The sequence below is a fragment of the Lichenostomus cassidix genome, unplaced genomic scaffold (assembly GCF_008360975.1).
Source record: "Lichenostomus cassidix isolate B80296 unplaced genomic scaffold, HeHo_3.0 unassigened_scaffold_chr26, whole genome shotgun sequence".
Lineage (NCBI taxonomy): Eukaryota > Metazoa > Chordata > Aves > Passeriformes > Meliphagidae > Lichenostomus > Lichenostomus cassidix.
In genome coordinates this window covers 379,872-393,934 of record NW_028147268.1, presented here as the reverse complement: position 1 = coordinate 393,934, position 14,063 = coordinate 379,872, and the positions used below count along the sequence as shown (strand labels likewise).

Here is a 14,063-nt window from a genome sequence, read left to right as displayed (position 1 = left end):
CCCAGTGCCCACTGGGATTATTCCAGCCAAAATTCCAGCTGGAAATGCTGATTCCTGGAGCATCCCCAGCGCCCAGCTCTGCCAAGCTCACCCCACACTCAGGACCATCCCTACTACCAAAAAATTCCCTAACACGGTTTCCACTAAAAATAACACAAACCAACCCAACTCTCCAGGCTGTAGGGCCTGAAAAATCTCATGCACAGATCAGCTTTTCACTGCATAAAGCAATTTACAGACCTAAATCGCTTTCCCAGCCTGGCCAGGTTGTCACTGTTACCTGGGTGGGAATTCTGTCCCAAGTGAATCCTCCTCTCCCCTCCGCCTGTCCACACCACAGCAAACACACACAAATTTCCCCCACAGCAGAGAGCAGGAAAAAGCCATTTGTTTCCAGCCTAGAAATGTAATTTTGGCTGTTGCTCTTTTTTTTTTCCCCCTCCTATTATTGATTTTAAGGTTGTAAAGCTCTGGCCGTGTCTGGTTTTTAAATGCTAATGATGGCAGCAGCGAAAGGAGATGAGGGAGCAGGGGAGGAAATTGAAGCATTTCACAGCTCCCAAAGTCTTTAAACATCCCTGGCTGTGCGAGGAAACCAACAGGGAGAGCTTAAGGATGATAAACAAGTAATTTGCTATCTCGGAGAACACCTGTAGCTCCAATTTTTCCTCTGCCAGTTGCCTCTGCTGAAGGAGGTTTTCACACACGCGGAGCAAAATGAAAAGACACAGCGAAACAACACGGGAAAATCAACTTTAATAGAGCCATCAGCTGCAATCACAGCCCAGCACTGGGTTGGTTTATTTATATATTATATAAATAAAAAGCTCCTCACCAGCCTGGGAGGTTTTTCTGGATGATCTGTGACAGGACAGGAGGTTCCAAATGCCACTGCTGTGGGTTTAGTCACCTCCACACCTGGGATTTTGGGAGATTTGGGGTGCTTGAGTCCCACTCTGGGACTGCCCTCTGTTAATCTTCCTGAAAATCAGACAAGCACAGAAAATTCCATTCTCCACCCAAGCCCTCCCTGGGTGCAGCACCTCCACCAGGCCCTCTGATGGGGACTTTATATCCACAGGGCCTCAGAAGGATAAATATGTTTTAATTAGATACAAACCGAGCTCATTTAGGCTTATTAGAGGCGATCTGCAAATTTATTCAGCAAATAACAGGGGTTTTTAAACAGGGAATTTCAGTGGAATATCAGCAGCCAGGGAGTCAGAAATTTTTAACAGGGAATTTCAGGGGTTTTTTAAACAGAGAATTTCAGTGGAATATCAGCAGCCAGGTGTCCAGCACACACCAGGTGGGACAAAAACTGTGATTTTTAGTTCACTATTCTCATTTTTCCCCATAAAGAAATGAAAAAAAGGCTGGAAAGAGATGGCTTTCACTCCTTTTTGCCATAATTCAGTGGCCAGCAGGGAAAACAAAGCCTGGGTGTTGCCAAACAGAAATGGAATCCTGTGTGCACACACTGACAGGGCGTTTGGGCATGGAAATGAATGAAAATCGTTAAATGTCATACCCAAGGTGGGAAGAGACACTGGAGGCCCAAAATAGATTGGGATGAGAAGATGAGGGGATGCTCAAACTCTCAGGAAGGTGAGATCTGAGAGACTTTCAGCCCCACATTTCCCCCACACCATTTGCAATGCACTCATCCCACAGTCCAGCCCTTTCCCCTTGCACACAATCTGGGACATCTCCAGCTCCCTTTCCCCACCAGCTTTCCTTTTTCCACGGATTTTCCCCATATTTTGGGAGAAAACGGGGCTGGTGACCCGTGGCTGGGCAGATTCTCATTTTTGTCCTCATTTTTGGGATGGTTTTCTGTCAGATGGAGGACAAACCCAGCATTTGGCTGAGGTCTCCGCAGCCAGACCGAGTCTCCTGCCTGTCCCAGGGACAAACCTCATCCCCTTGCCGCCCGGGAGGGAGGGGACAGGGGATCCGAGGCGGCATGTGGCACTTCACCGCGGGCTGTGGCACCGATAAACGATGTTGGCACGACTTTGCTGCGGGGCTGAGGCTCAGCTGCACCAACCCAGCGATGTCTGCCTCCTGCTGTGGGTCCCACATCCCCTCGTCCCCAAGGACACAGAGCCCAGCAGGAGGAGCCCAGGGCGGAGATTCGGGGGGTCTGAGCTGCAGGGACACTGCAAATCAAGGGCAGAGTGTCCCCAGCGCAGAGGGGACATAGGGGACAAGCGCAGGAGGATTCCCATCCTTTGGGGATCCCGTTTGGTAAAATCCAACCCCAAAAGGCAGGGATGGGCAGAGCTGCGGAGGGGATCAGGGATCAGCACTGCCCGGGGCAGAGCTGGCAGCAGAGGGCGGGCGGGGAGGGAGCTGGCAGGGTATAAAAGCCAGCTCGGGGACACCGAGAGCCACCCACGGCCGGGACAGCTCACCTGGCTGCTCCTCTGCGGATGGAAAAGCCACAGGGATGCAGCCTCGGTAGGGTTTTCTGCTGCTTTCAAGCAGAACTTCTCCTTCCCCTCGGATTTACCTGTGCAGGGGGGAAAGGGGATGCACGAGGTGAGCTGTGCGGGGAGAAACAGGGATTTGGGAATGTTTAGAGCAGAAAAGAGAAATATCAAGGACTGAAGCAGGGATTTGGGAATGTTTGGAGAAGAAAAGAGAAATATCAAGGACTGACCCAGGGGTTCTTGCACCTCTCTGCTCCACAGGAATATTTTTCAGCCCAGGCAGGGAGGGAATTGCAGCTGCTGAACGCAGGGTTAGTGCGGTGCTGGCAGGTGACAGGTGACAACCTGCCCGGTGTTGGGGACAGCCGGAGGAGGCACATCCAGCCCCAGGCAGGGACAGAGGAGCTGGAGCTTACTGGGGACACGGAAAAGGGTCACCAGGACATCAGAGCTGCCTGGCGCTTCCCACGGGGATGGAGCTGGGCTGGAGCAGGAACAGCTCTCAGCAGAGCCAGGCGCTGCCCAGCCCGGCCTGGCACCCCAACCTGACCCTGCTGCACACCCGGGACGAGGAGCTGGCCAAGGCCGAGGTGGGCGTGCTGGCCACCATCCTAGCCGTGGCCACCGTGGGCAACCTGGGCGTGCTGCTGGCCATGCGGCGGCTGAGGAGGAAGATGAGCCGCATGCACCTCTTCATCCTCCACCTGGGCCTGAGCGACCTGGGCGTGGCGCTGTTCCAGGTGCTGCCGCAGCTCGTCTGGAAGGTCACCTACCGCTTCCTGGGGCCCGACCCGCTCTGCAGGGCCGTCAAGTACCTGCAGGTGCTCAGCATGTTCGCCTCCACCTACACGCTGCTGGCCATGACGCTGGACCGCTACCTGGCCGTGTGTCACCCGCTGCAGTCGCTGCAGCAGCCGGGTCGCCAGGCTTACGCCATGATCGGGGCCGCCTGGCTGCTCAGCTGCCTGCTCAGCTTGCCTCAGGTGTTCATCTTCTCGCTGCGGGAGGTTCGGCCGGGCTCAGGGGTCCTGGACTGCTGGGCGGATTTTGGCCACGCGTGGGGAGCGCGCGCCTACATCACCTGGACCACGCTGTGCGTGTTCGTGCTGCCCGTGGGCGTGCTGAGCGTCTGCTACAGCCTCATCTGCCACGAGATCTGCAAGAACCTCCGCGGCAAGACCCAGAGCGGCGCCCCCAGCTCGGCGGGACCCGCGGGAGGTGTCGCCGCTGTCGCCAGCCCCGCGGGGAAGGGCGGGCAGCCGTCGCGGGTGAGCAGCGTGCGCACGATCTCCCGAGCCAAGATCCGCACGGTGAAGATGACCCTGGTGATCGTGGCCGCCTATGTCACCTGCTGGGCGCCGTTCTTCAGCGTGCAGATGTGGTCGGTGTGGGATGAGGATGCTCCCGACGATGGTGAGTGGAGGGGGTGATCCCAAAAAAAGGGTGCAGAGCCCTGGGAACCCCAGGAGTGCAGTTGGGTTTTTAATAAATAAGAGCTGTGCGTCATTTTGGCGGTTAAAAAAATCCCAAAATCGTGGGGAAGGCTACAGGTTTCCTCCCCAGTAAGATCTATAAAATACAGTTTTCAGAGTCAAATAATTAGTTTCAATATAAAAACCACTGAGAAGTGATGCTTTCTGCCCATCATCTGTTGGGATGTACAAAGACACCTTTGCCCCCTGTGTACCTTTCCTCCCCAGTGGGAGTTTACAGAGGTTTCAGAAGTTTATTTCTGATTTCATGGGTTGATTCCTTTCTCCCCTGAAAATTTTCAGTGGCTTTCCTAGCAGGTTCGTGGGTAGGAGGAACTTCATCCAAGATTGGAAGTCCTCTGGGAGGTGCTTTGAGCAGCAAAGAGGCCGAAGGAAAGTTCTGAGATAGTATGAATATTTCATCTCTCTGCCTTGCAAAACCCCCCAAAATAAGCTAAATATCAGATTAGAAGAGTTATAAACGTGTGGGGCTAAGGTACAAGGAGAGGAAAAGTGTATAAAAACATAAAAGGCATAAAAAAGAAGGGATAAAGACCATCAAGCATCACGGTGACATTCCCTCTCTCCCTCTCTCGCCTTGCCAGAGTCCACCGACGTGGCTTTCAGCCTCACCATGCTGCTGGCCAGCCTGAGCAGCTGCTGCAACCCCTGGATCTACCTGTCCTTCAGCGGGCACCTCCTGCAGGACGCGCGGCGCTGTGGCTGCTGCCCGGGCCGCCCTCGGGCAGGGCTGCGCCGACCCAACTCCACCGGCAGCCTGTGCAGCAGGAAAACCACCATCCTGAGCCACAGCCAGCCGGCAGGGCCAGCCGGGCTGCCCCTGCACGGGGACAGCGCCCGGGAGCTGTGCCCGCCCGGCGAGGACGCGGTGACAGAGTCGGGCACGCTCTAGGGCGGTGGTGGTGGCAGCGGTGACAGCGGCAGAGGTGACAACGGCAGAGGTGACACTGTGGCGCTGCGGAGTGCGGCTCTCCCCGCATGGTGGCACCGCGTTTTGCGGGAATGGGAGTGTCGAACTCAGAAAAGCTTCGCTGTCCGCGCTGTGACCATGCAGGGATGGACAGAGCTCCTCCGGCCACTCCTGACCTCCATTCACCCCCTGGTGTTGAGGGAAACCTCTGGCTGCTCCCCTCTTTCCTCTGGAAAGAGAATTCTGCATCCTCGGGGAAGAGAAGATGCTGAATCCTCGGGGGAGAGGAGATGCTCCATCCTCGGGGAAGAGAGGATGCCGAATCCTCGGGGAAGAGAGGATGCTGCACCCCCAAAACCTTCCTGTCTGGCCTGGAGCTTTGTGCTCCGCAGCTGCCAGCCAAGCAGCCTGAGCACGGCAGGAGGCTCGGCGGCTCCATCTGCTCCCCGCCTGTCCCTCCTGTGCCACCCTCCCCGGCCGAGCGCACGGCCAGGACAGAGCTGTCGCACGCCCCGCGGCACAGCGCGCTCTCCCCTCGGGGCTGCAGAGCTCCTCTGGTCCGGAGCTGCTTCCCTGTCACCTCCCCGGGGTGACAAACGCGTCCCCTGCTGCTGGGCACAGCTGTCCTGCGCCACGCTGTGCCCGCTGGAGCGCCCCAAATGTGGCACTGACAGCCCCGAGGAGCTGCTGGAGCAGCCCTGGGCCAGCTCCAGCTCAGCCGGGCACATCCTGCCTCCCTCCGTGCCCATCCTGCCTCCTCCGTGCCCATCCTGCCTCCTCCGTGCCCACCCTGCCTCCCTCCATGCCCATCCTGCCTCCCTCCGTGCCCATCCTGCCTCCTCCGTGCCCACCCTGCCTCCCTCCATGCCCATCCTGCCTCCCTCCGTGCCCATCCTGCCCCCTCCGTGCCCACCCTGCCTCCCTGATTTAGAAGGGTCAGAGTCCCAAAACCACCCAGGGAACTCGGTTCCCTCCCCAGCCTGACCCTGCCCTTCTCCCAGGAGCTGTTTCCTGCAAGAAAAAAGCGTGCATGAGGCAGGAAAGGTAATCATTTGCTCTGCCAGTCGAGCTCAGAAGCTGCTGGTGGAGATGGAAAGGTGGCCCAGCAAAGATACCAACTCACTGCCAGCCACAGGCATTGTTCCTTCTGTTATCACAGGCTAAAGCTGTAAAAATAAGAAGTTGAGAGTAAAATATTCTGAAAACTTCAATATTTTCACTTTTTAATCTCCAGGCATTTGAATCAGATTTCTCAGAAACTTCCACTGGCTGGTTTTGGTGACACCTCCAGTTCCACAGTCACACCTCTCCTGGGTTTTCCAACGTTACCCAGGAGCTGTTGGGGGTTTTTGGACATTTCCCTTCCCGTGCCCTTCGAGCTGGACCAGATCTGCACCACAAGGTCATGAAGCCAGGCATGCCTGCCTCCCCCTGCCGTGGATCAATACCAAATCAATAATCTCAAACCCTTTGATTAAATCCCAGCGTGGCTGAGCCCATTGCAAATGCACTTGGGGCAGCTCCAGCCCTGAGCGAGGGGGCTGTGCTGCTCCATCCCCCACTGCTCCCATTTCCAGGCACTTTTGGAAGTTTATTTCTTGAGAAATCTTAACAAAACACAGAGTGAGGAGTGAGGACATCGCCCAGGTGTCCCTGGCACCCGGAGCAGGGACAAAGCAGGGATAGCAAAAGGTGGGAGACAAGGAGCAGCATCCTTGTAGGGCAGTGAGGGCAAAGCCAGAGGGAAAACTGCATTTAAAAGGATTTTATGAGGCTGATGAGCACAGCAACATCATCCAGTGGGTATTTTGAGGGTCACTGCATCTCCCCCTCTGAACTGCAGCCCGTTTGGAGGGGCAGGGGGGGAATGTTCCATTTGCTGTCACAAAAAAAGGAAAGAAGGGCCACGACACAAAAGTGGAGAGCACATTTCAGCCTGGCTGGGAGGAGCATCCCCTCGCTCTGCAGCCCTCAGGAACAGAGCTGCCTTTAAGGAAAACACCGAGGAAATTGTGCCTGAGGCTCAGAGCGGTACAAGTGGTGCAGCCCGTGCCAGGCAGTGCCCCGGGGCAAGGGGACAGTCCTGGCTGGGCAGCTGCTGGGGGCTCTGGGCACTTCTGAGCAGCTCCACCTCAGTGTCACAGCTTCACCTCAGTGTCACAGCTCCATCTCAGTGTCACAACTTCACCCTGGTGTCACAGCTCCACCTCAGTGTCACAGCTTCACCTCAGTGTACTCGACAGCCTTGGATGCCCTGGGGCTGGAGAAGGGCCAGAAGTGCATTTTCTTCTTCTTTGGGTCCACGTTGACATAATCCATGCCAGTTTTCATGTTCTCATAGTCCTGGGCAGAGCCTGCCTCGGGGTCTTTCCCTGGGAACACCAGGGATGCATAATTGAGGTTTTCACCCGAGCCAGGACCCTGCAGAGGCAAAATGAATCTCAAGTCAGGCCCCAGCACCCAACCAGGTGAACCCATGCACCAATTTATGGAATCATGGAATGGTTTGGGTTGAAAAGGACACTGAAGTCCATCCCATCCCACCCCTGCCATGGCAGGGACATCTTCCACTATCCCAGGTTGTTCCAAGCTCTGTCCAGCCTGGCCTTGGACATTCCCAGGGATCCAGGAGCAGCCACAGCTTTTCTGGGAATTCTATTCCGGGGTCTCCCCACCCTCACAGGGAAGACTTCTTTTTCCTAGTTTTCTTAATGGACCCAGAGATGCTTCCCTCTAAATGAGGGATGCTGGAATGCTGTGGAAAACAACCATCCCAGCCTCATTTCTGGCATTTCCATGTGGTTTGGTGGATTTTCCCCTCCTGCTGCTGCTCTGGGGGCACAGCTGGACACAGCTGGGCTGAGGGGGTTTTGGCAAAGGCTCTGTGGTACCTGAGGGCAGCCAGGAATGTCAGCTGAGTCCTCTGAGGTGTCTGAGGATGTGTCACTGCTCCCTGGAAAAACAGGAAATATTTACCACCCCCAGAACTTCCCGGGGGTTAGAGGGAAAAAGGGATCGAGGGGGAAAAGCAAACGTGCTCTGGAGTGAGAATTCAAAAATTCATGGAGTGAATTGAGTGCAAATTCAAAAAGCATCACTGAGATCACTCCCAGCTTCACTTCCCTGGGAGAAATTGGGCAAGGAGAGCCAGCTGGGGAGGAGCAATGGGAACAGGAATTGCTGCCACCCCCGGGGTGTTCAGAAAACCACAAATTCCACCCCAATTCCCATCCCTGTCCCTGCAGAACCCCTCACCTGAGTAGGCTGGCGCTGGTTTTTGTGCCTCAGGTGGCTGTGTCCCGGGTGGCTGTGCCTTGTCCCCTCCTGGTGACGGTGACAGGGCTGGGGCTGGGCTGGGCTGAGGGCTGGGCTGCCCCCCAGGGCTGCTGCTCGCCTGCATCCCCCGGCAGTGCTGGGCTGTGACCAAGAGGAGAGTGACCCTCTGGCTCCAGCTGTGCCCAGAGCCCCCCAAACCCCCCAGACTGCAAACCAGCCCACCCAGCAATGACCACTGGTGGGGAGTGGGCACAGGTCATAAATTCAGTTACTGACGTGATCCAGTGCCCTGCTCTCCCACCAGGAGAGACTCCAGGGGCAAATCACAGTGCCAAAGCCACTTTTTGCCAGTTTGGAATGACTTTGAGCCAAAGCAGAGCTGGGCTTTGTGCAAATGTGAGCACCTGTTGGTGTGAAAGACTTCCCTGCTAGAAATTGCAGCTTAATCCGAATTAATACTCTGTGAGTTGACTCTGTGGGTGTTTTCCCTGCACTTTACTAATGAAAGCAATTTAAAAAAGAAAGGTTTGGAACAACACAAGGTTGCACAACCCTCAGTGATGCTCACACTGGACCAGCAGAGCTGGAGCTCAGCCCTGCCCCAATCCTTTCCCATGCCAAAGGGGAAATCACCAGGGAAAGCCAATAAATCACCAATAAATTGCCAATAAATTACCTATTTTCCTGCTGAGCATCATGTAAAGGGCCAGCAAGAGGAGACCATGGGTGACAACCGAGGTGATGACTGAGGTGAAAACAGGAATCCAGCTGGACAAGAGAAAAATATTCAGCCTAACTGAAACCACCAAATTCTTCTCAATCTCTCCATCACTTCATGTTTTAGACAGTTTTGCTGGTAGCTTTCGGTTTTGCTTTTTGCCTTGGAGGTAATGTGCTCCAAAATGCAGAGCTCAGTTTTCAAGCGTGATTAATGTTCTTTGCACCTAATTTTTGGCTCACTGTCCTCAAAAGGGGTTTTCAAAAACCTCATTGCCAGTGGGGGAATGTGGTGCTGGAGGTGGGAGAGAAGTTACAGATATTATGGAATTATAGATTTATGGAAATACAGAATGGGTTGGGGTGGACGAGACCTTTCAGATATGATGGACTTGTACATTTCTGGAAATACAGAATGGGTTGGGGTGGAAGGGAGGTTTGAAGGTGATGAGCAGGGATGTCTTCAGCCAGAGCAGGGTGCTGAACTCACCACTGACAGAAGCTCATCCTCCTGTGGGGTCCCCGAGGGCTGGGGGGACACAGAGAGGCAGCAAGACCTGGTGGCAACCAAAAAAAAGGTCCCAAATGAGCCTCATGAAGGTCAGGCTCAGCACTGAAATATTTATTCCAGGTGTGAAATAAATAGTCCCAGCCCTCACCCTGTGAGAATCCTCCTGGTTTTCACCCTCCCAGAGCCACAGGCTCTCCCTTATCACGGAATTAATTCCCTTTATGCACTGTGGTATCTGAGACCTGTCTGGGCTCCTCCACAGCAACAGGATTGAAATTTATTCTTCTTGCTTTAATCCTCTCTCATGGCTCGTTTTGTGCTTTTTCTCTTTTTAATCCACAAAAAAGAAAAAAGAAAAAAAAGGAGAAAAAAAGAGGAGAAAAAAATAGGAGAAAAAAAGAAAATATAAGTATAATCTGAAAAAAACCCATAGAAAAAGTAGCCAAAGGAAGGTCGTGGGTTGGTGTGAGACTCTTGCATCAGTCAAGGTCCAGACAGAAATATCAGAGGCTCTCCAACACCTCTGTGTCTGAAACACCTCGGGGTTAATACTGTGAGAGCTTCAACCCTGCTGGAGTTCAGAGGGTTTAAGGCAGAAAATCAGGAAACACCAGGGCTGGGCCCCTTGGCCTGGAGCTTCTGGCCACAAGAGTCAGGGATTTCTGATCAAGGACAGAAATTGGGGTGTCCATTTGGGGAGCTTTCACTTGCAAAAAAAAAAAAAAAAACCACTTTAAATTTCCCCTCAGCGTTCTGCACTCACTATTTATAAATATCTGATAGGGAGAGATCTTCAGCTGAGGCTTTGATGCAGCGATTAAAGCAGCCGTGATAACATGATTGATAGGCTGATGGACAGATTGATAGAGCAAAGGCATTACCCATCCCACGGAGCAGATTCTATCATTTCCTCCGTGACACATTTCTGAGCATAATTCACCAAAAGATTTCCTGATAACCACCAATCTCCTCTGCAACTCCACTCACCCCAACGCTTTGACAACTGCCAAGCCAAAAGTCCGTTTCTTGCAGGAATTTTTCCACTCTTTTATTGAACAAATCTGTCCCCAAATATCCTTCTCAAAGGGCTGCCACCCTTAAAAGGCTCATTGCCTACTGTGGGGCAGGAGATGCTGCAGCAGCAGCTGATAAGGATCTGAAAAATGAGCTGTTCAAAAGGAAATTGCAAAATAAACCCCAAATCCAACTCTCAGCAGCAGCAGCAGCTTCTGTGCTGAGGTGGGTACGGCGAGATGGAGGTGCTGATATGCAGGTGGGTATCGAAAAATCTGATCAGAAACAGCAGCCAGCCAGAGCCTGGCACCTCAGGGCCTTTTTTGGGGTCTCAGGGAGCTACTGAGAGCCTCCAGCCTGCAGGACTTCAATCTTTTCTCGAGCAAAATGTTGCAATCAAGGCTTGCAAGGAGCTGCTCCTCAGCCGGGGAGCGAGGCGTCAACCCGAGAGGTCAACCCGAGGCGTCTAAAGGTGAGCAAAACCTCCCGAATGCCCCAAATGACTTTAATCCCATTCGATCCAGGCCCAGCTGGCTGCTGAAGCTCAGGATGGCTGCACCAAGTGCCAAGAGGGACACTCAGCCCACCTCTCCTCCCTGTGCTTCCCACACCATCCCACCCAATGCCCGGCGGAGCTCAGCGCTGAGTTACCTGTGGGTCACACCTTCCCTCTCCTTCCCCGCAGCTCTGGGGCAGCTGGAGCCGTGCAGGCAGCAGGATTTAGGGCCGTTTTGGCAGGCTTTAGGGCCGTTCTGGCAGGATTTAGGGTGCAGCAGCGGGGTCCGGTGGCACGCGGCCCCAGAAGGTGCCGGATGCGGTCACACTGTCACACTCTACCCCCCACACCAGCCACCCCACAGCAGCTTCCATGACGTGTCCCCGCTGTCAACGGCCTCATTTAAATATATTTGGGTGTTTCTCTGCTGTTCTGCAGAAACAGGGACCCTGAACCCCTCCAGAAATTCTCCATTTTCCAGCAGAAATTCAGCTTTGGCCTCCTTGGAGCAAAGCATTCCTGAGGGAGCTCAGCTGGTTGAGCCCAGAGCGACCCAGCTGCACCCAACACGAGCTCTGGGTGCTCCCAAGGGAACATTTCCCACAGGGATAAAGCATTTTACACCCCACAGGTCGGTGTGGGAAGGGGTGTGGATGGCTCTGCCCACGTTCTGCCACGTTTGGGGTGCAAGCAGCAGCCTGGCAGAGCCACCCTGATGGTCTCCAGGGGATTTGGGGTGCAAGCAGCAGCCTGGCAGAGCCACCCTGATGGTCTCCAGGGGATTTGGGGAGCATTGGGATGCTGTTTTATGGGAATTGGTGGGATTGGAGCTCTGGAGGTGCCCTGCAGCAGCTTGGCCTCTTCTCTGGCAGAAAGGTCAGGAACCAGAAATTCCCATTTTTCAAGGATTCATGGGGATGGTGCCTGCTCACCTCTAAAGATCTTTAAACCATCTTTAAGCCATCTTTAAACCATCTTTAAACCACCTTTAAAAACCTTTAAACAGCTTGAAACCATCAGCCCCACAGCAATCCTCCACAACATCCCAGAGAATCCCCCTGAATTACCCAAAAACCAAGAGAAAATCCCAAAAAAGCAACACCTACCCCAGGAGCTGGATCAGAAGTTGGGGTCACTTCCCAAATTCCCCCTCATCCCCGGGACTGTGGAGTTCCCACCATCCATCAGCTCCACCATCAGAGGTTGGTCCTGCTCTCCCCACAGCTGCTCCACCCCAGGTAAATATTTTGGGGTTGATTTAACCGAAACTTGCTTGTTTGTTGATTTTTTTTTTTGCTTTTCAGGTGAGAGTTTGCTGCTGCAGCGCTTTCAAGTGCTCGGCGGTGGATAAACAGATTAACAGGTGGGAAAGTGTCTGATAAAGGGAGGAAAAAAAGGTTTTTTTAGAAAACTCTGCTGGGGTGAGATGTGAATCAGTCAGGGCTCGCTGTGGCAGTGGCTCCACTAGAGGAAATGTAGAAAAAGGAACGCAGATAACGCATTTTTAGCCTGAGAACAGGTTTTTTTTTAGACGAGGAAAATGCTGTACAATTTCCTCTCAAGGTGCCAAACTGATTTCCAGGTACCTGAGAGAGGAGAGGTACACACTTCCCTCTGCATTCCACACATTGAGGTACAGCTGGAAGTCTGTAGGAAACAATTTTTGACCCAATTTTCTGTGAAAATCCAACCCAGTTCCTTCCAAAACATAGAGAAAAAAAAAAACCCACTTGGTTCCGCTTGAAATAAAAATTTTGAAGTGTCCCCTAAGAGGTTAGCTTCTAAAATTGCTCCTAAAATAACTAAAAAATCAAAATACACTTGCTTGACAGCAAAAAATTTCTAAATGAAAGGCCTGGCCTCGTTGTGACTTTCATCTTCCCATTTTAATGCTGAATTTGCTGTCGGGAGCTCGCAGATTATGATGATCCAATTGGGGGATCTTTTCCACAAAATAATCTATTCCACTTAAAGTATTTGGCGTGTCTGTGCTGCAGCTCACCCTCAGGTTTATCTCCAAAGCCCAGTGACCCTTCAGGCTGGGTTTGCTGACAGGATTTTCGGGTTATAAACCGTGTCTGGAACAATCCACTCGCTGGTTTTCGGCTGATCTGGCACTTGCTGCAGCTGCTTTTGTTTTAGGAAGTTTCTTTCTAATCCGTGAATACGTGATTAGGACGAGGAGAGAGGCATTAAACTGCCTCTCAAAAGGGGAAGAGATAATAAATTTGTAGAAAAGCCACTTAGTAAAGAAAAAAATAAATAGTGCAGCGTGTGGAAATTCAGGGAAATTTTCATTTGTTTTGGAGAAACAGCTGCGTTTGCCATCGGCACCAACTGTGCTGTGCACAGTGCTTTCCTGCTCCCATCGAGAAGTGTTTGATGGATTTTTTTAAAGCTTAATCTCCCTGCAAAACTGGGGAGAGGAAGGGCCTGGCAGCATCTCAGAGGATAGGGACAAAAATCCCGGTGACAGCAGGACGTGACTCAGCTGTCCCCAGCCACCCTGGGCACCTGTGCCTCACCGGTGGGGACTTGAATTTCCTGGGCGAGGGCTTTGATTCGATAAAATTTAATTCGATAAAACAGACTCGCTGGGGCAAACAAAAAAATTGATTAGCGCGGCGCTGAGGGTAGGAACACTGTTAATGCCGTGAATGGGTAAAACAGTCCTTTTGTCGGTAGTTTTAGTGCCAAAAACGTGGAAAACGAGGAAAAGAGCATCACCCAGCTCTGGGAGATGGTGGCTGCAGGATCTGATCTGCTCCCCTCGCCTCGCCCCGTATCTCTGAAGGCTTTATTTGCTCATCAGCTCTCCGTTTGCGCTGCAGAGGCTTTAATGAGAAGCTCGAGTTAAACAAAACTCCCGGAGGAAGAGCCCATTAGCGGCTGGAAAGCACCGCCGAGCCGTGTCCCGGGAAAAGCTGCTCCTTCCCGGCCTTTGGAAGGGAAAGCTGCTCATTCCCGAGCTGCACATCGCTGCTAATTGGTGTTCGTCTGTTAAAATTGGGTCGCTGGCTGCCCTGGTGGTGCCAAAGCCTTCCTTCGTGCTCCTCCAGGGTTTGGGGCACCCCATGGGCACGGGCAGCTCCTGGGGTGGGGCTGTGCGGTGGAGGAGAAGGGAAATGAGTTCCCCTAAAACATTTTTGGGGTGAGGGGCTGGGATGGGGATTGGTTCTGGGGTAGGAACTGGCTCAGGGGTGGGGCTGTG

General features: G+C 53.1%; 2 protein-coding genes and 1 long non-coding RNA gene across 4 annotated transcripts; 2 read left to right on the top strand and 1 right to left on the bottom strand.

Annotated features, from left to right (window-relative positions):
• Positions 1–2,819: 2,819 nt before the first annotated feature.
• On the top strand, positions 2,820–4,820 carry AVPR1B (arginine vasopressin receptor 1B). The gene is made up of 2 exons (XM_085044255.1): positions 2,820–3,848; positions 4,513–4,820. Exons 1-2 carry the CDS (start codon positions 2,909–2,911, stop codon positions 4,818–4,820), a joined length of 1,248 nt encoding a protein of 415 aa, XP_084900381.1. The 5' UTR covers positions 2,820–2,908.
• A 1,255-nt stretch (positions 4,821–6,075) lies between these two features.
• On the bottom strand, positions 6,076–9,689 carry RHEX (regulator of hemoglobinization and erythroid cell expansion). Of its 2 annotated transcripts, none has more exons than XM_085044351.1 (6): positions 9,322–9,689; positions 8,791–8,882; positions 8,094–8,255; positions 7,730–7,791; positions 7,027–7,259; positions 6,076–6,988 (listed from the first exon to the last, which is right to left on the bottom strand). In XM_085044351.1, exons 1-5 carry the CDS (start codon positions 9,336–9,338, stop codon positions 7,053–7,055), a joined length of 540 nt encoding a protein of 179 aa, XP_084900477.1. In that variant the 5' UTR covers positions 9,339–9,689; the 3' UTR covers positions 6,076–6,988; positions 7,027–7,052. The 2 variants fall into 2 exon arrangements, with proteins under 2 accessions (XP_084900477.1, XP_084900476.1); XM_085044350.1 differs by having other exon boundaries at positions 6,076–7,259; positions 9,322–9,388; positions 9,491–9,689.
• A 577-nt stretch (positions 9,690–10,266) lies between these two features.
• LOC146423862 (uncharacterized) lies at positions 10,267–13,934 on the top strand. The gene is made up of 3 exons (XR_014847246.1): positions 10,267–10,615; positions 10,692–10,828; positions 12,157–13,934. It is a non-coding gene; the product is annotated as an uncharacterized LOC146423862 (long non-coding RNA).
• Positions 13,935–14,063: the final 129 nt, after the last annotated feature.